Raw genomic sequence first — 27,500 nt, forward strand, 5'->3', positions numbered from 1 at the left:
GCCAGATTTAATAAACAACGCCGAGGCCCAGGGTTTTGGAAATTTAATAGCTCTCTACTTAAAGATGACAATTATGTTAACGCTCTACGCAAAAACATTGATTTGTTCAAGGTCAAATATGAAAACGTTGAAGATAAAGGTTTGAAATGGGATCTTATAAAAATGGAGATTAGGGGTTTCACTGTAAAATATGCCAAAACGAAAGCAAAAAGACGTAAAAACGAAGAACTGACACTCCAAAATAAAATAAATGAACTTCTGCTAAGTCTAGAAAGAAATCCTAACAACAACCATGCCCAAAACGAACTACTCGCAGCAAAATTACGTTTGCAAAAAATCATGCACTTCAAAGTAAAAGGCGCGATCCTCAGGAGCAAGGTAAGAGATGGTATGAAGAAGGTGAATGTAACACGAGATATTTTTTCGGCCTAGAAAACCGTGCCCAAACCAAGAAAGCCATTAACAAGCTGAAAATAAACGATGACACATACATTTATGATCAACTAGCCATCCTAGACAAGCAAAAAAAGTTCTACGAGTCAATCTATCAATCCAAAGAAAGTGATGAAGACATCCCCCAGGGTAGTAACTTCCTGAAAGCCGAATTAGTAACACCTTTATCACCCGAAGATCAAAAACTATGTGACTGGCCAATTAGAGATGCCGAATGTCTAAGCGCAGTAAAAGATTTCAAAAAATGCAAAACACCAGGTACAGACGGTTTCCCAGCTGAATTTTACCAATTTTTCTGGCCCGAGCTGCGAACCAAAATGTTAGCTAGTTTCCACTTCGCCTTTCAGTCCGGCTCTCTGTCGATTAGTCAACGGCGCGAGGTAATCTCTCTCATTCCCAAAAAGAACAAAGACAAATCCATACTTGAAAATCTACGCCCGACCTCGTTATTGAATGTAGATTATAAAATACTTACCAAAGTCATTGCCAAAAGAATAGAAAAAACCTTGCCCAAAATCATTAATCCTGATCAAACCGGATATGTAAAAGGCCGCTATATAGGCGAAAACATCAGATTAATTCAAGATGTCATGTTTCTCACTAAGCACTTAAATATGCCTGGAATTGCAATTTTTTTGGATTTCCGAAACGCTTTTGATACAATAAAATGGAACTATCTATTATCCACGCTTCGACTGTTCAATTTTGGCCTAGATATTCAAAGATGGATGGAAGTCATCCACCACAATGTATCTAGCTGTGTCCTAAACAATGGTCACGCGTCACCTTTTTTTCAATTGCACCGAGGCGTCAGGCAAGGATGCCCCTTATCGGGCCTTCTTTTTGTAATTGGTATTGAGCTTCTCGCAAGGGCTTTGAAAAGCAACAATGACATAAAAGGCATTACCGTTGGCGGAAAGGAAATAAAAGTCACCCAATTCGCTGATGATACTACAGTGTTCGTTAACGACCATCAATCTGTTATTAACCTTTTGAAGCTTCTAAGTGAATTTAAACACACCTCGGGTCTAGAAGTAAACACAAGTAAAACAGAGGCGATGTGGCTTGGAGCTTGGAGAAACAAAACTGATACCCCATATAATTTCAGATGGCCTCAAGAACCGATTCAAGCTCTCGGCATCTTCTTTTCGTACAACTCCGACGCTGCAAATAATCTGAATTTTGGAGAGAAAATTATCAAATTGAAAAATACGCTTAAGAATTGGAAAAGAAGGAAGCTTACCCTCCATGGCAGAATCAAAATAGTGAAAACCCTAGGTTTGCCGAAGCACATTTATAACACCTCTGTGCTCGAGATCCCCGATCATTGTTACGTCAAAGAAATAAACAAACTATCTTTCGATTTTATATGGGAAGGAAAACCAGCCAAAATAAAAAGAAAGACCATAAGAAGTGACATAAGTCAAGGAGGGTTGAGAATGATGGATTTTGAAATCATGAATAAAGCGCTGAAAATTGCTTGGATCAAGAGAATCACCGAAAACGTTCAACCAGCATGGAAAATAATACCAGAGTTCACCGCTGCCAAATATGGAGGTTTATCCTTTCTAACCAAATGTCAATACGATATAAAGCATTTCAACCTTGACAACCTTTCACCTTTTTACCACACGCTACTTAAGTATTGGCAAGAATACAATGCTGACAAATTCTCGGAGGACCAATGCATTCACAAAAAAATCATCTGGAATAATAGTCGCATCCTGATTGGAGACCGGCCAGTTTTTTTTTAAACCCTTATCTGAGGCTAAGATTATACGTATTTAAACAATTTTTAAAAGAAGACAACGCCTTTTTCTCACTGGACGAGCTCATTCGCAAAGTGAACATCAGTATTCCCTTTACACTGTACTATGGCCTCGTCGCTGCCATTCCTACAGAATGGAAAAATATATTAAATCAAAACAACTCGCACCTAAACCCGCCTCTTGAAGACCTTCCGTCGACCCGTGTCGCCTACTCTACACTTCTAACCAACAACGTAAGTCCACCAACATCAGAGAACAGAATTCTAAATTACGGTTTCTCCAAAGAAAGCATCCACAAGGTGTACACGTTGCCTTTCCTAATAACCAAAGACTCGAAATTAATTGCTTTCAATTATAAAATAATACACCACATCTTACCTCCCAAATCCATCCTTTTTCGAGCTGGCAGTACTGATAGCGACATTTGTTCCCTATGCGCTACCGAAAAGCAAACAATAAACCACCTACTGTACCACTGTACTGTATCTAAGGCTTTCTGGGATAGATTCACCAGCTGGTGGTACCAGAAATTCAAACAAGTGGTCAATTTGAATGAATCTAACATGCTATACGGTTGGCATAATAACATCAAAAATAAACAGGCACTTAATGTCACTTTTCTTATTGCAAAATTCCATATGTTCGCGACAAGTTCATGTGATGGCAACTTATGTTTTGAAGGCTTTCTTCTCCGCCTCCAAGATAAACTCGATGTCTTAAAGCAAAGTTATATTGCCCAAAGAAAGCTACATAAATTTTTAAATATCTGGGGAAAATTACAATAAACTACTATAAATGTCACTTCGCTTCATCCTTTTCTTTCCACTCTCGTTCATTTTAACTCTTTTCTTTAAGGACGTTCGCGCCAATTGTTTCTGCGCATCCTTACTGCGCACGCAAATGCACACGCCACGTCATACACGAGCGCGCGCGCTAAGTAATAAAATGAGAAATGACAGGGGAAAAGGCCATTGCTATAGCTTTGCCTGGATTTAACGGTCTTGGACGTTCGGTGACCCCAGTTTTTCTTTCCAGAAACGGATTTAATTTACAATTATCTCCACGTTGTCCAAAAATGAACAAAAAATCAATGTGGGAAGTCAAAAAAATTTCAAGATTTCTGCTCACGGGACATCAAATCCTGCCATCTTGCGGCTGCAAGGCGCGTGAAACTGTGGTCGCTAAATGCGAACTTGATCTTTATGGAACCTCACCAGTTGACTAAATTCACTTAATAAGTCCACTTAAAGAATATTTGGCAGAGAAGATTTCACTTCAAAGATTTAATTGCTATATATTTGGGTTTACAGACACTGGCCTCATTCGCTAACGAAGGCCGATTTTGTCACATTTTGGGTGTTTTTCTGGGCATGTTCTTTCCAAAACGAAGTCGGTGACCCCCCATTTTTTGTACATTTCTGACATAACTAACTCATCATCTTACAGTGGTAAAAGTTTCAGAAAAAAATCAATGTTGAAAAATTTTCGCGCGAACGTCCTTAAGCCAGCCGTAGTCTTGTTCGTAGCTGTTAATTTTATTTACGTTTTAAAACATGTCATAAAGATAATTGTTACCATTCTGTAAATAGTGTAATGCAAGTAGTGTTACTATTTAATTGTAATAAGGGTTAGTGTAAGAGTTAGTGTAATTAATAATAATAATAATTAAAAAAATAAAATAAAATAAAATAAATAAATATCGAATGCTGAAATGAAGTCAGAAATGATTATCTGCTGCACATGTGTTCAGCTGTCTTTTTCTCAGAAAAATACTTGAACATGAGTGAGTGACGAAGATCGAGACTAGAGTCCTGATCATCTTATCTTTAAATACAGAAACCGACAAAGTAAATGACACCAGGCTGCCAGTCTCAGTACAGTATATCATCGTTTGACTTGTCCTACAACAGTGAAGCACCAGAGAGTTGGCTGTAATTTTAGCTTACCTGCATCTTCACCAAAGTCGCATCGAGAAAAGAGGAGGACTGACCCAGAATTCTACATTCATTTCAAATTTATTACAAAATTACAACTTGGTGCTGGTTATTTGAACTGTTACTAGAGTGGATTTGGTCCGATTGCATCTGACAGTCAGATTTCCTGACCTCTACCCTCAAAGGAACTTGTCATTAAGGTTTTGTTTAGCAGGTGATTTTCTGGTCTTACGAGTACAAAAAAAAAGTAAAAAAGGGGAAAGGAGCTTTATTTAAGTGTCTAATCTTCTAGCGCCGTAGAGCACCAATCGGGGACACTGTAAATTGAAATTAACAAGTTAACGCAAATCAAATCTAATTTTGGTTTTTCGAGGAGAGGGGAAACCGGAGTACCCGGAGAAAACCTCTCGGTGCAGAGTAGAGAACCAACAAACTCAGCCCACATATGACGCCGAGTCTGGGAATCGAACCTGGGCCACATTGGTGGGAGGCGAGTGCTCTCACCACTGCGCCATCCCTGCACCCCCAGAAATGATGATCGATGAGTATCGAATTTCCCCCCTTTTCACAATTTCGTCAAACTCTGCACGAACTGCGACTACCATGCTAGCTAAATATTCAGCTTATAGAGAAAAAAACTGAACTAAGTTACACTGCCTCCATATTTGTATCTGCTTAACAGGGCTTGGGACAGTCGTGGGCTTTGGTTCCATGAGTTTTGATGCCACAATATACCATTCTTGAGTTAGTGCCTTGAGTTAAACATTTTGACAGGTGTTTTCTATTATATGATTTTATTAGTCTACCGTCCCATTAACACAGTCTTCTCAGCAAGTTTGACCGACAACAAAGTTAACTTGAGTGATAACTTTATGCTTACATGCAATGCTGATGCAAATCCACCTGCAAGATACAGATTGTACAGAGGACAGGAAAGCTTGGAGGAACAGAGCAATGGCACTTATCTAACATTTGTTGGTACCAGAACAAAGCAAGTGACCTACAGATGCATCCCATTCAATTCCTTTGGTAATGGACCTTCAAAGATAATCACGGTCACAGTGTACTGTAAGTATATATACATCGCCTATTTAACAAAAAACTATACATTCCTTGACTTGCATGTTATGGCATTTCTGCTATGTAGATGACAAAAAACAGTAGATGTCTCCTTACCTTTTTTTACGTTGCCATCCTGGCAAAAATGATGTAAGATGCCTTCAAAAACTCATTAATAATTGATGATCCAATTATCCTCTCAGATGACAGAAATCAGTCACGTGCATACATTTTTATAGCCGGTATAGAATGATCATTCTGAAAAGCCCGGAGAGAGTTTCGATTTTCGTCTCGGGGGAAATCGGGGTACAATAAGCAATGATTATCGTGATCTTTATATAAAGATCACTTGTGCTCTTTATAAAATAGTCCTAATAATTTTCATCGTAATTTCAGCCATTACAAACTTCTTGGCGAATACTTTTACCCATCCTCCTTCCAAACTTCTTGAAAAAATTCAACGACTTTGCCGTCATGGTAATGTTTGTATCTAGGCATCGGATTTTTTCCCGTTCCACGTGGAACCCTGCTTCTTCGTTAGCTGCTTGTTTGTTCAGCCTTGCATTCTGCCCCTGTGCGACTATTGAAAGACCAATTTGTGACATATCTGTTGATTTTGAAAAGGATTTTTCCAACAAGGTTTTTTCTTCATCGGCAGTTTTCAATTCTCTGAACTTTCTCTTACGTAGCGTTTTTAACCAACCTTCTTCAACCACCGACTGCAACAAAGAAAGGATTGAAGGGAAAAAAAACATGCCTTTAAAATTACCATACTGCTTATAAGGTCCACTTGTTTTTCTTGTATGCTAATATTGTTCCCCACACAATTTGAACCTTTGTTCGGACTCCCGAGGTACACGCTTTTTGTTGAATGTTTTTGAAGCCGTTCAAAAAATTCGCAGCACGTGTTTTATCGGATCTAAAAACACTCGGTTACGCCTCGTGTTTTTAAACCCGATAAAACATGAATTACATGAAGATGTTGCTATCTGTGGGTCTAGAGATGAAGAAATGAAGATGGTTTAATATGTAACGGGTGAAATAAAGAACCAAAAATGATTATGGTAATGGTAATGGCGTTATATACCACACATCACATCAGTCTCATGGTTGTTTACAATTCTCTCAGAGGTTGAACACCCCCAACACCAGTGGTCTCACTACTCTTCACGAACATTGTGTGGGTTCTTATAACCTCCCACGATGCTTTTTATAGTGAGTTGTTTTTCCGAGACGACTTGAAAGTCTAACCATTTTGCAGATGAAATTGTATTATTATAAATATCCAGAGTGTTGGTCTGACCCGGGGTGCGAACCCGCGATCAACCGCACAAAAGTCCGATGCTCAACCGAGCCACAGGTTGTCGATGAAGTTCCTTTAACTATTAAATGTCGCTGGTATTTGTCAAGGGGACTCAATAAAGTGTAGAAGGGAACTTTTTGCCACGGACAGGGATTAGCTCTCGCTCTTATTTACCTTCTGCATAGTCCGCAGGAACTCAGAACAACAATTGACTTCTCACTTGCTTTTAATTTGCTGTTTCCTTCTTACAATAGTTCTTCTTATGGAGTATGTTCTCTAGTGAGTAGTTTGTTAAAAATGCGCCTTGAGATTCGTTTACTTATTAGCGTCTCTGGTCCAGGTAACGTATAGCGATTGGCCAAAGGAAGTGCTTAACACCAACTACGAAGGTGTAGTACAGATGTGGCCCACGCCGACGACCTTTAAAATTTGCAGTGCCGTTAGGCCTTGAGCGAATCCATGTAAGACCAATCGCAGTGGTTGGGGGACGAGGATCACTAACCCAAACCTTCTGGACGGAACGTGCCCGGAGGGGGGACTCGCATATAAAAAGGGGAGGGATGCTCCTCGGAAATTTTCCATTAAACCCCTAAAGGAGACCAATCTGGGCGTGGCCCAGGCTTTTTTTGACCCCTAAAAGAGACCATATTAAAACACAGATAAATAAAAATACAGTGACTTTTAATGATGGCAAAAACGTTATCTAATGCTTCCACCTACGTGAAGAAATATAAAGGCGTAATTATACACTTTTGTATCTCTTCGCGTGTAACACTAAAGGAGCCTTCACGGCTATGTATGATTGCACTTTGCCCAGAACACCCTAAGTGAGACCAAAATCCGAAATTTACTTCCCTAAGCGAGACGACGAGCATCCCTCCACTTTTTGTATGGGAGTAACGCACAATTACACATGTAACTTTAGCCGCAGAAGCATTTGTTACGCACAATTAATTTTAATGATGCGACGAATAAATCATTATCACACATATTGCATTGCCACGCGACAAAAGTACTTAAACGCATCACCACCTAATCAAAACAAACCCAATTTAATTCGCAATTTCTATTTCTTTAACAAAAGTACCAAAGCTGGATTGAATTTCAACTACGTGATAGTCTTTTTACTGAAAATTTCTTCAGTATCAAAATTTATTTAACGAACGCGGGTAACATGAAATACAACAATTCTCTGTGTACAAATGAAAACGCCATTACAGAAAGAAGGTGGAAGATAATTGTGATTATCTTACAATCCAATCTGTGTAAACCGTTGTGTTATTCGCAAAACCAAGAATAGTTGAAGTTAACGGCTGGAATATTTTTGTAGTTTGCTGGGAGTTTTCTTGATTGCTTGCAATCAGCTCCCTGAAATAGTCCAGGTGGTCAAAGTTCCCCCAAAAACATGGCCAAAATGTGGCTTAATTGTTAGGGAACCAGCTCAATGTTATAAGAACGAAAAACTCTCCAATCGTTTCTTCAATTTTTTTAGTACTGGGAAATTTCACCAGAGTTTGGGATATGACGGGTCTTTCAAAGCAAATGAATGAAGGAGACGCCGATTTGAGTTTTGTTTAAAACCGAATCGGTCAAATTGGTGTTCGGAAAATAACCGGAAAGGGCCGATAGAGGCCTTCATTGAAGCCCTAAAAAGGCAATGTTAATGCATGATCTAGAAGTGACATAACATCGAAATCTGTCGTAGGATCGGCAGATAGTTTTGGCACATGTAAGAGGCTATTATGATATTGTTATTAACTGGGGCGACCATGCACGAGTAAAGACGTACGTGTTTCCCTCCCGTGCTGTTCTTCGACGAAATTTCAACTGAATATGACAGAAAGGATTGCCTCACAGCTAGAAATGATCTGCCAAACGCTTGCAAGCGTTGAAAATAGACTACAGAAGCTCGAAGGTATATTTGAACGTTTCTCTGTTTTGGAGAGGTCGGTTAATAGCCTTCAAACTGGACTGAGCGCGCTAAGCGAGAAGTCGAGAATAATAGAAGAGAAGACGAATTGTATTGAAAAGGCAATGGAGTTCGAAAACGCCGAAATCGAGGAGCTAAAGAAGAAAGACAAGAAGAATGAAGATAAAATCAAAGAGCTTGAGGATAAATTGCTGTACCAAGAGGTATACAATAGAAGAGAAAATTTACGTTTCTTTGGAATATCCGAATCTACTACCGCCGTCGAGAACATATTTGAAGTGATGCGTAATTTTCTTAGAGAAGAGTTGGATTTGGAAAACGCAGATAATATTGAATTTCAGAGAGCTCATCGAATTGGCAAGAAGAAGATGGGTGAAGCCAGGCCAGTTATTATTCGTTTTTTAAAGTTTCCAGAACGTGAGCTGGTTTTTAGAAAAGCGCGTGAGCTGGAGAGCGATACCGAGGTAAAGGTCTATTCAGATCTCCCCAAGGAAATTAGTGAAAGAAGAAAAAGGCAATGGCCAAGGCTAAAGAAAGCAAGGGAAGAAGGAAAGATAGCATTTTTCAGCAAACCCGAGCCTGACAAATTGTTTATTGACGGACAGTTTGTTCCTCTGTAGATTGAACTTTTAGATTTTTTTTGATTTTTTTTATTATTATTTTTTTTATTTTTAGGAACGGTTTCTCTACAGATTGAACTTTATATTTTTAGTTGATCTTGTATAGGATAATTGTAGGGGGAGACTTCAATGTCACACTGGACTCTGATCTTGATTGCTCCGGCGAAAAACCTTTTAAAAAAGAATCTGTCAAACAAATTCAAGACTTGTGTCTCGATTTTGATTTAGTAGACATTTGGCGAATTCGAAATCCGGAATGTAAACGTTTTACGTGGAGGCAAAAAAATTCTTTCATTCAGCGAAGACTTGACTATTGGCTAATCAACGATTCTTCTCAAGATGATATTGAGAAATCTGATATTATTCCTTCGATCAACTCTGATCACTCGGCAATTTTTCTTCATCTTAATAGCTTAGACAAACCGGATTATGGTCCCTCTTTTTGGAAATTTAATGCTAGTCTTACTGATGATGACGATTTTGTCACATTGATAAATGAAAGTGTGCCTATGTGGTTAAACGAATTCGTTGAAGTCACAGATAAAAGACTGTTGTGGGATTTAATCAAGTACAGGATTAGACAAGTTTCAATTAAGTATAGTAAAGAGAGGGCGCTCAAAAGAAGAAAAAAGATTTCTGATCTTGAGACCTCTCTAAGGATTTGCGAACAAAAGTGCAATGAGTCTCCAACCTTTGAAAATCAGGAGGAGCTTGAAATGTTGAAAATGGAATATGATTCTATTTATGAACAGATACCAAAAGGAGCCATTATTCGATCAAAAGCCACTTGGTACGAGAAAGGTGAAAAAGCAAGTATTTTCTAAACCTGGAAACGCACAAAAATGCTAAAAGCTCTGTTCGCAAATTCTTTAACAATGAAGGTGTGCTAATTACAGATCCTAAAAAAATTCTACAGGAGATACAAAATTTTTATTCAAATCTTTCTAAACGTGATCCTCTCACACCATCAGAAGATATGTTAAACTCTTTTTTGAATAATTCCGAAATGCCGAAACTCACTAATAATGAGGCTCGAATCTGTGATGGAAAATTAACAGTTGACGAGTGTTATAGGATTCTTCAGCTATTCGAAAGCAACAAGTCACCAGGCAATGATGGATTAACGGCTGAATTCTATAGAGCTTTTTGGCACACTTTAGGAAATCTGATGGTAGACAGTTTAAATTATTCTTATGATTATGGAGAGTTGTCAAATTCCCAGAAGGAAGCCATTATTACCTTAATTGAGAAAAAGGATAAAGACAAACGGGATTTATCGAATTGGAGACCAATCTCACTTATCAATGTGGACGTAAAAATAGGGTCAAAAGCTATTGCTAAAAGATTAGAGAGTATCTTACCAAATGTTATACATTATAATCAATGTGCATTTGTTAAGGGGAGAACTATTTTTGATGCAGTCAGAACGATAGAAGACGTCATGGAATTCTCAGAAAGGTATCACCTTGAGGGAAGAACGATTTGTATAGATTTCAAAAAAGCCTTCGATACTGTCAGTAGAGATTTTCTATTTCGCGCTCTAACCTCTTTTGGTTTTGGTCCATCATTTTTGCAATGGATTCATACATTTTACAACAATATCTCAAGTTGTGTCATAAACAATGGTTTTTCTACTCAGCCCTTTGCAGTTGAAAGGGGAGTGAGACATGGAGACCCCCTCTCTGCTTACCTGTTCATCATAGTGCTAGAAATTCTTTGTATTAGTGTACGCAGTAGTAAAGATATTTGTGGTATTAAGGTAGACAATGAAGAGCTCAGATTAAGCCTTTTCGCAGATGACCTAACTGGTTTTTTGAAAGATAATCTTTCGCTTGTGAACTTTCTTAAGCTTATAGAAGGCTACGGAATTTGTTCAGGCCTGAAGATCAACCACGATAAATCAGAAATAATGCTATTAGGCAACTGCTCTTCCACTCTACAACAAGACAACTCCGTTTCATGCAACTTAAAAATTAAAAAAGTTGTTAAAATTCTGGGAGTGCACTTCACCTATGGCCTTCGAGCGAAACAAAAATTAAATGTTGACGATCTAATTAGTTCCATTCAACAAAAACTACGAATTTGGAGGTGGAGAGACTTGACTATTATAGGAAGAATTCAAATTGTCAAAACCTTTATTATTCCTATTTTCCTATACCGCGCGAGTTTGATATCAGTAAATAGGGAATTTGTGAAAGATGTAAACAAAATTATCTTCGATTTTATCTGGAAGGGGAAGGACAAAATCAAACGCGCTGCTTTTATTAGTGATATTGAAGATGGGGGACTTAAAGCCCCACATCTAGATTCTATAATAGAGTCTCAGAGAATCCTTTGTTGCAAAAAATTGGCAAGTGATCAACCAAGCAATTGGAAAAAAATCCTACTGCACTATCTTGAACCTGTAAGGGAGAAACTTATCCTATGTTGCGATTTTGACTTGAAGAAACTGCCTGTGAAGCTTCCAGCATTTTATGAAGAATGCTTTAAAAGTTTCGCAAAATGTTCCGCAGCAAGCCACACGAGTGTACAGGATAAAAAAAGAGAAGATCTTTCAAAATCTATTGTGTGGAATAATAAATTCATTTGTATCGGTGGCAAATCTGTTTATTTTAGAAATCTTGCAGAAAAGGGAATTATTCGAATGCGGGATCTAATCTCCGACAATAATGAATTCATTGTTAAAAGTAATCACAGGTTGAGAGAATTAAATATCTCGCCATTAGATATATTTAGACTTATCTCTGTAATCGATGCCTTACCAGATGAATGGCGTAAATCATTAAACACGTTTGCTTCTACAGCTGACGAGCCTTTCAATTTGCACGATGAAATTAAATTAAGTTTTAACAACAAAAATGTTTCAATCGAAACAGTCGTTTCAAAGACCGTATATAAAGAACTTCGAAATAGAATCATCATCCCAGCGACTGCCCAACTGAATTTTAATACACATTTTGTTAATGATGTTTTAGAATGGAAAGAGATTTACTGCTTGCCATTTACAGCTTCCTTGGACACAAAATCGCGTGAATTCCAATACTAATTACTTAACAGGTGTCTTGTCACAAATTCATTTTTAAACAAAATTGGTATTATTCCATCTCTGGCGTGTTCCCTTTGTGGTGAAATGAACGAATCCCTGGAGCATTTTTTCATTTGTTGTCGTTATACTAAGGATTTCTGGGCTGAGGTTATAAAATGGTTTGATAATCAAGGAGTAAAGATAGAACACCTTTCTGATAAAGATATAATGTTTGGTATTTTAAGATGCGAAGACGAATTATTTATTAATCATACTTTAATAATTGCTAAACAGTATTTATATTCTTGTCGACAGAACAAGTCTCTTCCTTCAATTAAAGAGTTTAACTCGAAAATTAAAATGATTTACCAGCTTGAGACAATGATCGCAAAATCAAATAATAAACTAAAAGCTCACAATATGAAATGGGCCAAGTACAAAAACAACTAGATGTATATAGAATCTCTTGTTGTTGCTGCGCTGTACTAGTCATTATATTTAGAAGCAGAAGGGAGTTAAGAGGAATTGTGGAGTGCGTTTGTAAATATATGATGTATCGTGTCTGTCTGTTAATGTGAATGATGTTTGTTTGTGGAAAAATGTATGTAACTTCAAATCAATAAAAATTAATAAAATATATATAAAAAAAAAATTATACGAGTGGATAAGGGAGCTGCGGTGGCAGATATGGATAAGTTATGGTGAGCTTTGCGACATCTTAAGTGATTTTGAAGGGCACACTTTACTCGATGGAGATCCTACTCGTGACATGACTAAACGTGTTAGGTGCGAAATAAGAGCCGATACAACGTAGATTTGATTTTAGTGGTGTACACCACTAAAATCAAATCTACGTTGTATCGGCTTTTGCTTAAAATATTTATTTTCTAATGGAGCGATTTAACCTTTTTTTCTAAAAGTGAACAAACTATCTTAAAAACGTCCATGCAGTGCCTCTGAATCAAACTCTAATCATCTAACTTTGGTAATAAATTAAGGAATTATAATATTATTATTCTACACTAATTTGACAGTTTTCCATTCAGAGGGTCTTTTCTGGGCCAATGTAACACGTGATGACAGCAAATTTATAAACCCCAGCTATCTTTACCCCAGAACTATTCCTTGACCGAGCGAGAGAAGAACTCTGGGAAACCCCGAAACAGTGTCTTCTCATTGGTTTTCGTGAAGAACAATCAAAAGCGTCTCAAATTGGTGCATTCATGTTAGCGCGAGGAGTGAGCAGGCGGCATAAGGTTCCAAAAGCCAGTTTTTGGCTATAAGAACCCTACGGCGCATGTTCTCCTGCACAGAGTTTCCCAGAGCCTTGGGTCGATCCAAGGCTCTGGTGACGAGAATGGAACCCCAGTTAGTAGATCAGTTGTCTATTAACATGCGCAGCTGATTTGCATTTGATTTGCAATTACATTGAGGTTTTCAGTTGCACGAGGAAATGTTCAATGGCAATAATATCAGCTATAAAACGTTTGCAGATAATCCTGCCTCAGTCAGGCTGGTTGCTGACGCAACAGAGAACAAAAACTGTTCTGATTCCCTGCTGGTAAATTTCACATGTGAGGGATCTAAAGCCAATCCACCTGTGGAAAGCTACCAACTTTTTAAGAGCCAAGAAATCGTAGACACAAGCAGCAGAGGAACATGGATTGAAAACATATCGAGTAAAGGAGAACATATCTATAGCTGCAGGGCCTTGCACTCCTTGGGAAATGTGACAAGCTCTGATGTTACTGTAACCTTTAATGGTGAGTCGCTTTTTGCAATGTTCCCCGTTTGCAATGTTCCCCGTTTGCACTTATAATTTTTACATAGCATGTATTGATATTTATTCTTGTATTGCTGCTCCGCATTTGATTTTCTTTTTCAGTTCCAGTTCAGATATCTGTCCATGTTAAAAGTAATAGTGTGACTCTTAAAGAAGGTGCCAGTTTGTCTTTAAAATGTAATGCATCTGGGTACCCTCAGCCTACTGTTACCTGGTCAAAATTGAATGCAAATGAGTTAATAATATCAAGCCAATGGATTAACTTCACTAACATCAGCAAAGAGGCAACTGGGGAGTACGTCTGCAATGCAAACAACACCTGTGGGGAAAAGTGGTCATCAGTTCGAACCATTGATGTGCAGTGTAAGGACATCTTTTCGCCCTCTTAAGCTTAATAATTGAAGCATTAGAGAAATTTGACCATTCTCAGGTGAGCCACAAGATGTAGGTTTTTAAGTCCCTGTATCAGTGGCTGTCAAGAATTTCACGATGGTTAGTAATTTTAATGATGATGATGATGATGATGATGATGTGATGATGACAAGGTATTTGTCAGCGCATTTAAAATTCTTAATTCGCTTACAGAGGGAAGCTAAAAACATTTTCACAACTCGGTTAAGATAAGTAAATGAAATCGTATGACTATCTAAGGGTTAAAATAGTCACAAAAGATGATGCGTTAAGTTTCTTCTTAAAAATAGTTACGGTCGAAGATGTTTTTAAAGATTTAGGCAATTCCATAGTTTCAGGACGCAATAAGAGAATTTTCTTTAATCATAAGTGGCGGTTATGACGTTTGGAACTTGTAGAAGGAGATGATTGGCTGAACGTAAGGAACGAACTAATTTATAAGAACTGATAAGCGAAGCAAGATAGCTAGGCAATTGTCCATTCAGAATTTTATAGGTTGAGTAAAACCTTGAAAGTGATGCATGGCCTAATAGGAGACCAATGCAGATTCTTAAGCACTAGAGTAATGTGGTATCTCCGACTGGTTTCTGTGATGTTCTGAACCCGTTGCAGTTTTTCTTGCTCAAAAAAGTCCATAGAGAATACTATCGCAGTAATCGATGCGGGAAATTACAAAAGCATTTACAAAACGTTTAAGATTACAAAACAACGACTATCCATTTATTTGCCAAATTAGAAAAGAATTTTACGGAATACAATAAATTAATGAGAGCAGTAAAAAAAAAAAACACTCAGAATAGTATAAACTAAACGAGCTGAGTAGTTCAATATATTATGAGCTTGCATTTTCTGGGTCATTTTGTAACACATACACACAAATAATAACTTAAAGTAGATAAGAAGATAAATAATGAAATAATGACATACATAAATCTGATTAATCTAAAGGAAATACATTAAGGGGAAAGAAAAAAAGAAGAAAAATGAAGAAAAACAGTACCAGATAGTAATATAGCATTTATCAATTCTTGTGTTTTGAACAGTAATAAGCTAAGAATGAAATGACAATACCAAGCTAGCATTAAACGTAGGTAGATTCGAATTTTTTCATCATTGCTTGCCTAAATAAATGCAAAGAACTACTTTTTAATTCTCCATCCAGATTATTCCAAACAGAAGTACCAGAAAAGTGTAAATTAAATTTACCGTAATTAGTTCTATCATGATCAATATAATAAGTTGATTTTGATGATAGCCTATTATTATAATTGTGTTTGGATGGCATACGAGAAAAGAAGTTGTCAAAAGCCTTAGGTAGTAAATTATGATGATACTAAAACATAAAAGGGGCAGTATGAATGGTCGCAAGATCTGACAGATTGCTAGAGTGAGCATCTCGATTAGAAAATGTTATTAGTAGTACTGCCTTTTTCTGTAAAACTACAAACCTCTTTAAACCTCTTGTGTGATGAGATATTGTTATTTTCTCTCTTTATAGATGCTTCCGAAGCTACGGGTGGGGGAGGGAATTATTCGGTGTTTGAAGGAAGCACAAAACTGTTTTCGTGTCCAGTTGATGGAAACCCTGAACCTAACATAACATGGTACAAGGACAATGAGGTTATTGAACCAGAGATTCCCAATGCAAAACAGATAAATGAATGAAGGGGTAGTTTCTAAAGAAACTGTGGTGCTGCGTCGGTGGGGAAGTAGTATACAAAAATTTGGTTTTATCAACGGAGTTGATAATGTAAATTGGCCACCGTACAGAGATTCTAAAAGCTGACGTTTCGAGCGTTAGCCCTTCGTCAGAGCGAATCGCTCTGACGAAGGGCTAACGCTCGAAACGTCAGCTTTTAGAATCTCTGTACGGTGGCCAATTTACATTATCAACTCCGTTGATAAAACCAAATTTTTGTACAAAACAGATAAAGGCGAGGGAAACTGGGTGTTACACTTGCTCGGCGATCAACGCACTAGGACCACCAGTCACCATCACACAGTGCCTTATTGTTGGTATGATTATCAGTCTTTTATATCACTATCTTTTATGTAAACCATTTTTTAGGTAAGTACGCTGTAGATATCAATGATGCTCATATGATGAGGTCGGCCTCTATAAATAGGCTCTCATTTCATCATAAACAAAAAGCATTTAAGTAATTCCCTTGAAAATGACGTACTACCCACATTTTTGCCAAACTTGGCACAATTGATAATCACGCAAAGGACGTAAAAAATGCAATAAAATGATGGGGTCATCATCGCTGCATGCTCTTTATTCTTGGTTTTTTAAAACCGAATTACGCAAGTAGCGTTCAAACTTGATCAGTTGGAAAAATTGTTGTTATCTCGCAAAAACTACTTACTGTGACTGAAACGATGAGCCTACTTGTTTTTGTTTGTTCGGGTTATAGTCTTTCAGTAAAGTAATTTCAAATCGCTCGATCTTGCAAAGAAATATAAGCAAATCGGACCACTACAGTATAACTAACACTCAGTGATTGAATCCAACTTCTACTATCCAATGATTTTCTCCTTACAATATGTTTGCCGTGTACCTATTATGAGTAAATAACACCATTTAAAAAAAAGGAGAGGGGGGGGGGGGGGGGAAAGGAAGGCGGAAATATCCGCTTCAAATGATCTTTTCCGCGTAAGGACTGGGCGAATTCCAAGATGGCTTCAAATGAAGGGTGGTGCAAAACAAGGGAATTACCTTAAGTTGATAAGTTTTCTGCATTCATTTTTTCATATTATTTAAAGGAACTAGTTAATTAATTAGTTTTTAAACAAAAAGGTTATAAGCTTTTAATCCCTGTGAAGTTTTTTTTTTTTTTCTGGGCAAATCTGCCCTTTGTCAAGGGCTATTTTTGGTTGCTATGTTTTGACCATACATTTCACCCATCCTCAAGATAATAAGATAATCCCCAAGCTGATAAACAATTAAAGAATTAAGAGTGAACTGGCTTTTGCAAGCTCAATTTTGCTTATAAAGATAATAAAGAGGTCCTTTTGTCGACTAAAAAGGCATGTACTTGACTATTTACTCTTATTTTTGGGTCTTTCTCCAGGTACCGGTAATCATTGTGTTTTTGATCACTTGGGATTAGTCTTTATTTGGAGTTGTTTTGCTTTCTGTCTTTGATTCTTTTGTTTTACATATTTTCTGCTTCGGTACCTGCAGAAGCTAACTTTTTAGTCTTATAGAAACTGGCATACACTGTTTTACACCGTTTATAATTGATTTCACTATTATTATGGTTTTATTCAAACCGAAGCCCCTTTATTAAGCTCACCTTTGTTTTGAAACAGGTATTAAATATATTATCTTCAGATCTACGGTGATGGCCACAATTTCCTGGGAAATCTTCAACAATGATCGCCAAAAATTGCTTTATTTAAAGGAGCTAGTGCCTTAATAAGTCTCATATTAAATATCCTCATAGTAGCCTCTTAACTCCCTCCCTACCCTCCTCTTCCTCCACCACAAGCAATGCTGAGGCCAACCCCAGCATTTCCGAACGTTTCCGGAATTGAAATCAACATTGTTAGGGGATGAGGAGGTAGGGTGGATAACGCTGGCTTGCTCGTACTTTATTGACTTCCTGGCAGCAATTTTGTCCACGATTGTACTGCAAGTTTACCAATTTCTCGTTGAAAGAAAAGGATATCTTGATCTGGAAATGACTCTCGAATGTTGGGCCTGCTAGGGGTTATCGGGATAAGGGATATTTAGGTAAAAACATTATAGGGATATGAGATATTTGGGGGAAAAATATACCGGATACAAGATATTTCAAGAAGAGATTTCGGGATACCGAGCATCAAAATTGTCATTGTTTGAACAATAAAATAGGTTCGATAGTCAATATAGAAGGCTCAAGAAGTGAAAGTGATATTTACAAATGCGATTATTCAGTTGCATTTTTCCATCAAATGTTCACAGTGTCTATCAATGTATCAGCCTCTCCAGAGAATATCTTTGAGAAAAAAAAAACCCCTTCCCCTCCCCGTTCCCCTCATGGGCACAATGGCGTCATCAGTAGTAACTAGCGGGATACAAACTGGGATACAAACCGCAGATGTTAAGGGGATACGGGAAATTTAGGCAAAAAATTAATGAGATACCGGATACTAAGACCCCCCTAATAGCGCCTCTGTGATATTTGATAAAAATCACCTAGTACTGAGCAAAACGTGTAAAGCGACATTTCTTTGGCATTTTCTGATCAGAAAAAAAAAAAAAGAAAACATTTGACTCAGAAACCTAAGCAAGTATTACCGTTAACATTTAGTTATAAAAGACGGAATACTTGTCTATATAATGAGAACAATAATGCACGTACTTTGATTAGTTCTTACCTAAGATATACAAGAGGACCGATGCATACATAGGTGACGTTATCGTTAAAAAAAACATTTCACTTTATTGGTAAGCCTTGTGTAAAATCCTGTTCATAGAAAAGCCAATCAAAGCATAATCAAGTGTTTCCCTATGATCTATTGAAACGTTACTGTCACAGTATCAGGGTACAAAATCGCAGTAGGCTTACGAAGCAATACGAATCGCAATTATTGTCATGCAGTAGAGCTTCATTACTATGAATAGAATTTCGTTGCAAGTGTTGATGTCATTATCTACTGAGAGCTTCCTGGTGTTCTTTATTTAGTGTTAGAGGAACCTACCTCAGGTATGCCCACCTCTACAGGAAAACCAAGTAAGTGGTTGTATTAACATCAATTACTTTAACTCAGGCTTTTAAATAATTTGTTTGAGATGCAGTGCAAATATTGTGCTTATCGTTTACAAGGATATTAAACCTTGAGGATGAATGTTTACGCGTCAAACTCTGTAGGACCAGATTTGTATACACCACAAGACATGTTTGTTCAAGTGGTGGACATACATACACAAAATTATCTTCATTCGCAAGGAAGGGTTACGTTTTTGCAAACGTTGGCCGTGTAGCACTTACATTTCAACAGTGTTAACTATTAGAGTGTAATGTGGAGTGCTAGTTTTCTACATCACATGAACCATGTGAGCGTTAGCCCTACTGACGGAATTGGGCCCACACAAGGATAGAGAATACAAGATACAAATGAGATACAAATGTCTGCGCGAAGGTATCAGAAAAAGAGCTAATAATGAAGTAAGAATACAATAGGATGGACTATTACATGGTTCCCTTGCATACATTTCCTCTACTGTCTATTGTGACCTTAATTAAAGTGATTCAACGAGCTTTCTGCCATCCATCGGACATCAATCGACACCTCAGTAAGTAACTTGAAGTACTGGAGTCCATACAGTGTGGTTTCACTTTCGATTAGGAACCATATTTTCTTAAAGCCGGCTTGTACTGTTAGCCGGGGCAATATTATTCATATATTAGCAAATTTGTAATTCCAGTTCAGGTTTTTTGCTTGTTTTTCATCCAGTGAACTTTGATTTGAGCTATTTGAACACTTTAAGATAACTTAACTCACCTCCATGTTCAGGAGATCAAGCTTCTCAATTCATTACATAGTTAAGAACTAATAGTTACTGCCGGAGAAGCTATTTGTGGGTCAGACCTGTATGCTCGTATTGATGTAGTAAATAAAGATTGTTGTTATTGTGCGAAACAGTGCTTTTAACAGAGAAAAGATTCATAACTGGTTGTCTAGGATTTGAATTTTCAATCAAGGGGTAATCAAATGTTTGCCTCTTCCCATTTTAGCAAAGCAAGTTTATGCGGACCTGACGATAATGGAAGACTTTTTGTCAGAATACAGAGATTTGAGTAACCAAGTTTCAAGAGACCTGGTGGATTCATTTGTGTCAGAGGTGCATTTTTAAAATCTCTCGTATTTAATCTAGTAATTGACGAGCGAAAGAATATCAGTTATTTATTTATTCAAAGTGTACATAATTTCTTTGATAAGAAGTTCCTATCGTTTTTTTTTTATTTTCAAGGGGTAGGAATTCCTTGTTCAAAAGTGCCCCAAGTGAAGAGATTGCAATGCTAAATGTTCAATAAACCAAGCCATTGCTAAACGAACACTTTATTAGACATCTATTTGTTTTGGAAATCTTATAATTTTTGTGTATAATTAGTTATTAACGATTCTGGTCACAATTACATTATAGAACTAGAACTGAAGTGAGAGGCATTCCTTTATAAGCATTGCCACAATTTCAGAAGCTTAAGATGGAAGAATAGTACAACACTGGTTGTTGAATGAACTGAGCAAAGCAATCATACTGGTCATCTGTTTTCAAGAGTCAACACTCAGTTTGTCTTATTATTAAACAAGTGTTTTGGTTTACATTTGTTAGATGAATAAAACATACCAGAATGACGACAATTATTTAAAGACTGAAGTGACAGGACTGAGGTTGGTAGATGGAACCTACTTTAGTTATTTCGACAGTGATTTATTCACTTTTTGTCTTGTTTGTTTTCAGGAGTGGCAGTGTAATTGTATCCTTTACGATTTACTTTAAAAGTGCTGTGACCCCTAGTCAGGGAATTTCAAAACTTGAAGCTGCCATTTCTGATGGCACTTTTGGTACTTATCAAGTTGGAAGTTTGATTCTTCTCTCACCTGGGACTAGCACTTTCACGTCCACCACACCACGAACCTCTCAACCAACAGGTATGAAGGAATGACCATCAACGTTTTCATTTCCTAGTGGATAGTAGCGTGACCAGGGCCTTGAGTCACTAGCCCACGCAGTATCTTTGTTTAGTGAAGATATCCGCATGGATTTTGATGATTGACAACTATGCAAAACTCACGGTACGGGAAAGGAAAAGTAAAAATAAACAAAATCTGATGGAATCATATTGCCTGCATGGGGAAAGACAAATAAAGTCACACGATGAAAAAAGAAGCTATAAAAATACGTGGGGATCATGGAATCTGACAGGGTTTTGTACGAAGAAATGAAAGCCAGCCCGAAAAAAGAGTGCATGTGGCGTTTGGGAAAACTGCTGAAATGAAAACTTAATGTGGTAATATGATAAAAGGAATTAATATGTGGATAGTGTCCATCCTTATATACTCTGCAGTATTCATTGACTGGAGTGAGAGAGAGTTAAAAGAGCTTGATAGAAAGACCAGAAATATCTAACCCGTGACATACAATGTTCTTCATCCGCGAGATAGCGTAGCCAGATTATACCTTCCGAGAAAGATAGGTCGGAGAGATTTGTGCTCGGTTGAAGAATGCGTGGACGTGGCAGGAATGAGTCTATTTAACTATATTTCTAAGAGCGAATAAGAGTGGTTATTGGCAGAAAAAGGAAAAGAGTGTGCTCAGTTAACGAGGTAAAAGTGAAAACAATGATTCCCCTATAGGTACGTACGCATACTGGATGGCGTTCCTTTAGCCGAACCTCGAAAGCATCTAGACTATCAATTAATCCATATCGTTCCAGTTCTTGGGATTTGTTGTTGCACAAACAACATAATCCTCTTGGAGCATTCTTCAGCTAATGGGTGTTATAGACCCCACTCTTTTATCATTTATCATTTTTATCAAGTTTGGGAACTCTTGTTAGAAGTATAATGTTTTTTCGTTTTTGCTTTGTGGACTAATTATGTTACTCCATATTTATATTCACAGAATTCCAATGCGCATGCGACAGCACTCTGTTGGTAATTATTGGAGTTCTTGTCGCAATCATCATTGTTCTAATACTGGTCATAGCCTGGCAGCACAGAAAGCTAGGTGAATAATTTGATGTGTCTTCCAGGATTGTGTTCTCCATTCTTTTGTACTTATTGGAAATCTGATCTTCTTTTGTTAGGCATTGCTAGAAAGAAAAGGTAGGTATTTTTGATATTTTTTCTTTTTTTTTTGTCCATTGAACATAAATATAAGAGGTCTGCCTCAACGTTATGGGAAAGTTGCAGTTTCCTGTAAACGTTTAGTACTATATCAGTCACTGTGTTGCATCAAGGGCACAAAATCGTTAAAAAAGTATAAATGTTTATAGTAAAAAGAAAAAAAAATTGGCAAATCGAGGAAAGCTGTTTTCTTTGTTAAGGAAAAAATTGCAGAGGAGCGGCAGGCGTATAGTGTCACCTGTCCTATGACAGAAAAGATAGTAAAGATCATTTCCCATCATCGAAAATATTTCGATCAATCTTTCTTTTAAAAGAAGCTGTTTTCGAAACGACCTTCTCCTGCAAGACGTTTAAAACGAATGTTTGCAGGTGCGAGATCGCAATGATACAATGCTCAAATGGTGACGCACAGCCAAAAGGAGCTCATGAGAGACCTTTTGTTCTCGCCCACCCAATAAATGGTGATGGCGTACCTTGAAAATCACCTATTTGGTCCCCTCCAGTTTTCTTTTTGGTTCTCCCATAAAATAACTCGCCTGTCCGAAATGATGTTTCATTTCTTTCATGGCAATTACTTTAAAAAGGAAAAGAAAGAAATAGTAAAAAGAAACGAAGGCTAAATTTGAAGAACTAACATTTTTGCCTACTCTTCGATGTGTCGTTAGGCCATACAAGGTTGCAGAAGATAAAGATAGAAGAATTTATGACGTGAGTTTGAAAGCGAAAACGCAAAATGATTTAATAGACTGATACTGTTTTTTTCTATTACTGAAACACATTTTGCCATTTCCAGAAAGTTAAAGCATGAGTTGATTTTTTCACATCGTAGAAAAACTTCGATTTTCTAGGTTAATTAATGTACAGTCAACTCTCTCTAAGACGGACACCATCGGGTCCGGCCTCAACTGTCCGTCTTAGGGAGGTGTCCGGCTAATACAGAGTTGACCCCAGGAATTTTAAGATAATAATGCTGAACCTGTGCACAGTGAATACGCGTCTGTTTAAAGTTTGCTTTGAATTATTTACTTGAACGAAACCCACAAAATGGAACAAAAACATATTACAAAATTGATTCTCTTGTCCTTTTACAAAGAGTAAACAGTACATTCTGCAAACGGGAACATAACCACCTTGACTTAGGACTGTCTTTCGCGGCACTAAGTTTAAAAATATGTCACTTTTTCTATTAAAAAAAAATTGGTAAAAGCAAGTTAAGTTAATAGCTTCTAATAGCAATGGCTTTGGTGGACATGCACTTAAGAAGAAAAGAAATATGTGATCGTGGATTGTTTCAGATGCAACAGTTTAAAATCCTAAAAGCGCTGACCAACGCTGCTTAATTTTAATACGAGGATTTCCTCTTGCAGCTTTGTGGAAACGAATTCCTTTAGGTCGTCAACTAGTCTAAGAGCTTCTGTCGTGGATTTGATGGTTGGATCCGGTGGTTCAATGTCCACAACTTGGCCTTCTTCGTCACTACTGTCTGCAAACACTACAACTTTGCTGGCAGGTTCCTCGGAATCTTTTTGATAGAGATCGAGGGCTTCATCCCTTAGTCGTTGTCGTTAGTTGGGGAGGGTGGTATGAACAGGAGGCTCACATGTTGGCATCTCTTGGTCGGCAGTTACGTATTCTTCGACTGTTGTCTCGCCCTGACTAATTCGTCGTACAAGCTCTGCGTATTCTTGATCCTCTTCTTCCTAGGATCTCTCGTTATTCTGTACCACATTGGAAAATTCACATTTCTCGAAGCACTTCTGAACAATTTCTTCTGGTACCTCATCCTAGGCCTGCTTGATCCACCTTATTGCCTGTAAAACGTCAATTTCCTTGGCGAAATCTGGAGCTGTTAGTCCGCGGTTAACACGTGAACCAACAAATTTCAGGAGGCGTCAACAAGATAAGAGCTGTCAATTAAACGTCTGGTGTTAAAAATAGTCACGTACAAAGAATTCCTCTTCCCTAAATCGTAATTTTCGGTCACATTCAGATCCTCACTAGTGTCCGTTGTCCGTCTTATAGAGAGTTTGGTTATAGTAAAATGATTAAGAAACGGCCGGGACCGGCACCAGGCGTCCGTCTTTTAGAGGTGTCCGTTAAGAGAGAGGTGACTGTACTCGTTTCCTATATCTATTTTACTTAGTGATTGTAACAGTTAAAGGACACTTTGAAGTGTCATTGTAATTACTCTAAGCGATCATTCTCGCCAAGAATCATTGCAAGCGCTGCTCAAAACATATGTTTCAGAAATTTCCCAATTATTTTCATCTCCTGCAGGACATGGTACCGTTAGCTCGTCAGGCTGACCAGCTCCAAGATGGCTTAATTTCCCGAATATGGTTAACCAATCCATTGCAATCGCATTGCCGTGGGTCTGAGTCCTTTAATTAACTGCTTACATTTCTCGCAACTTTGGTGATAGAGTATTTGCTTTTATTAAATGTAAAGTAAAGGAAAAGTCACTTTATTTAATGTCGGTAGTTCCTTCAGTCACGAAACTGGTATCAATGGAAGCCGACGGTGCTCCCTTTACTCCCCTCTCGCGGTCAGTGCTCCGTTTTAAGGACATTTAAAGCTACAGCTACAGGGATTAAAGGAAAGTCGAAAACAGACGTTTTAAGTCACCTAGCATCGAGCTGGGGACCTCTCGCTCCAAAAGCCGCGCACTAACCAACTGAGCTACGACTGCCTGTAGTTAGTTTATTTTTGAAGAATAATGAACTTCAAGCATACTAACGGTTACGAAGGCAATTTAACCCGGGGACTTCTTTTGTTTTCAGAACCAAGTTGCAATGGAAGAGCTTAATCCTACTAACGACCCACCAAGCAGTTCTAATCAACAGCTAAGAATCCCCATTGAACCTGCATACATGCCCTTACAAGGGACTAGCCATTATGAAGTAGAACCAAGTAACCCTAATAGCTCCCCTCAGAATGTTGAATATGCACCCCTTGATATAAGAACAAAGTCATGGGAAGTAACAAGAGAAGACGTGAAAGTGGAGAAGGTCATTGGTAAAGGTGCTTTTGGCCAGGTTGCCAAAGGAACGGCAAAGAACCTTCCATTTCATTCTGGCACAAAAACTGTGGCTGTTAAAATGCTGAAAGGTAAAAGTCTTGTTTTCTTTATGGCTTTGGTTTAGGAACAAACGGTCAGTCCTTCGTTGTGTAGAGAACAAACATGTGTAATCCGCGAATATGACTACTGCGTACTTTGGGAGAGATTTTCTGCGATTTCTAACACCTTTGTGTTTAGCAATTACTCGAATTTGACCTCGAACGCACGAAGACAAGAATGAGCCCTGATGACAGGTACACGGAGTATAACTAATGCGAATTTACCTTTGCTTTTTATGCTTATTTGATTTAGCTAACGCTCCTGAGTCAGATAAGAGAGACTTGAAATCCGAACTTGATCTAATGAAGACCCTCAAGCCTCATCCACATGTTATCAAACTATTGGGATGCGTCACTGAAACTGGTAAATACATCTATGAATTATACTATGATGCTGCTGCTGTAGAAAAAAAAGCTCTTCTCTATGAATGTTCGCTTGTTCCAAACCAAAACAGTGCCACCTCAATTTCGTCTCAGCATTACAGTAGGATATTGCATAGTAGTTCCAATCATAACGAGAAGCCCATTTACGACTTGCCAAAGTGCGAAGTACTAGTGTTCAGTCTACAGTTATGTTTCAAAACCGAGCAGAAGTGTTTTATCGGGTTTTAAACCATGAGGCGAGGCCGAGTTGTTAATCTTAGACCCGAAAAAGCACGACCTGTGGGTTTTTTTGAATGGCTTCAAGAGCACTCAACAGAACGTGTGTCGGAATAAAGGTTCAAATTTAAATGGTGGGTGGAGAACAGTAGCATACTAGAAAAAGAACCTAAGCTTTATTGTTATGCTTTATATAAAAAATTCAAATGAAGAATGCTTTATCAGTTTGTTAACGCTCAGGCGCGTGCCACATTTTTTCGGTGGTCTGATAGGCCGTTTCGGTCAATAATTATTAAATGAGTTTTTGAAATTTTATGTCAATAAGTGTCCATACTTCCGTTGTCTACTTATTAAAGACATTTGTTAAATTACCTGTACGCGGCTTTTAAAGGAAATCCATCGTCATCTTTAGTAGGAATAAGAGCTTTCACAAGGCAGATAAAACCAGGTCAATAAAACGCTCCGGTAAACAATGGCTTGGGATATTAGTTGGATAGAGTGCGAATATATTATGGAATGTTGCGGTTGACCTAAAAACTGATTTGTCTTTTCTTTTTATAAGCAAAGCTAACCCTTGGCATCACGAAGACACTGGACTGACCGTAGTCATTTGCTGCATTTTAGCATTCCGAGTGAAGACTCATAGAAATAATTGAATTTTATTCTGGTTTATTCAGTGAAACTAGTCAAATCGTCCTAAAATTAAAACACTCGTAGGCAACATAACATGACGGAATCACACACCTAGTCAAGCGTAGAGCAGAGGAGATGAGAGACCTGTTCGTGGACAAAAAAAGGACCGACAGAGATAATGCATGTTGAATAAACGTCATATTTCTCATAGATCCCCAATTGGTGCTGATCGAGTATGTCCCTTATGGTGATCTGTTGGGTTACCTGAGAAAGAGCCGCGGATTGAATGACACTTACTACAAAGACCCGGATATCAAACCTCAAAGCAGTCTGACGTCGCAACAGCTGATGAAATTTGCTTGGCAAATCGCTGATGGAATGAACTACTTATCTTTAAGAAAGGTAAGCATGAGTGTAATGGCTTTCGGCAGTTAATACAGCAAACAAAATTAGCAGTTTGTATAGCATATAATTAGTATACTGCCGATCAGTTGGCTCAGCTGGTTTAGCTCCAAGCTACTGTGCGGGACGTTGCGGGATCAAAACTCTGGCCATACCAACACTCAGGGTCTTTAATTAACTGAGGAAAAAGTGCTGCCTTTCTGATGACATCTGAAAATGGTTAAACTCTCTAGTATTCTCAGATTCGCACGATAAACCATTGGCCCTGTCTCACAACTCTTCAATGTTTATAACCCTCTGGGACGTAAAAGAACCCACACACTATTCAGAAAGAGCAGGACATGGAATTCCTGGTGTTGTGGTCTGTCCTCTGTGGTATATCATGGTTGGCAGGATAAATGCTTGGAGATACTATAGCTACACCAAGATTCTCTAAAAATGCAAGTGTAAAGAAAAATATAATATGATATCTATGATATGATATTAGTCTTGTTTATGGAGGCATTAGTATAAGCCTTATTAATAGCGACAAGCATCTGCTATCAACAGTTGTTATTGTCATAATGCGTTGTCATTGCATATTGGCAATGGTATTATTAATTCTATTATCGTTGCTGCT

At 37.9% G+C, this 27,500-nt stretch overlaps 1 protein-coding gene across 3 annotated transcripts in view; it reads left to right on the forward strand.

The window, feature by feature from the left end:
- LOC137983702 (fibroblast growth factor receptor 3-like) overlaps positions 1-27,500 on the forward strand; it is a 62,790-nt gene that overhangs the window by 30,180 nt on the left and 5,110 nt on the right. For 2 of the 3 annotated variants that reach the window (XM_068830869.1, XM_068830870.1), the window contains exons 5-17: positions 4,958-5,224; positions 13,587-13,856; positions 13,979-14,239; positions 18,961-19,008; positions 20,014-20,120; positions 20,613-20,671; positions 20,742-20,932; positions 21,906-22,010; positions 22,090-22,108; positions 22,795-22,837; positions 24,910-25,237; positions 25,500-25,610; positions 26,691-26,881. In XM_068830869.1, the coding sequence (XP_068686970.1) occupies positions 4,958-5,224; positions 13,587-13,856; positions 13,979-14,239; positions 18,961-19,008; positions 20,014-20,120; positions 20,613-20,671; positions 20,742-20,932; positions 21,906-22,010; positions 22,090-22,108; positions 22,795-22,837; positions 24,910-25,237; positions 25,500-25,610; positions 26,691-26,881 (2,000 nt within the window). The remainder of the gene's footprint in view (positions 1-4,957; positions 5,225-13,586; positions 13,857-13,978; positions 14,240-18,960; positions 19,009-20,013; positions 20,121-20,612; positions 20,672-20,741; positions 20,933-21,905; positions 22,011-22,089; positions 22,109-22,794; positions 22,838-24,909; positions 25,238-25,499; positions 25,611-26,690; positions 26,882-27,500) is intronic. The other variant, XM_068830871.1, reaches the window with a different exon arrangement.

This window comes from Montipora foliosa, chromosome 13 (assembly GCF_036669935.1).
Source record: "Montipora foliosa isolate CH-2021 chromosome 13, ASM3666993v2, whole genome shotgun sequence".
NCBI classification, from domain to species: Eukaryota; Metazoa; Cnidaria; class Anthozoa; order Scleractinia; family Acroporidae; genus Montipora; species Montipora foliosa.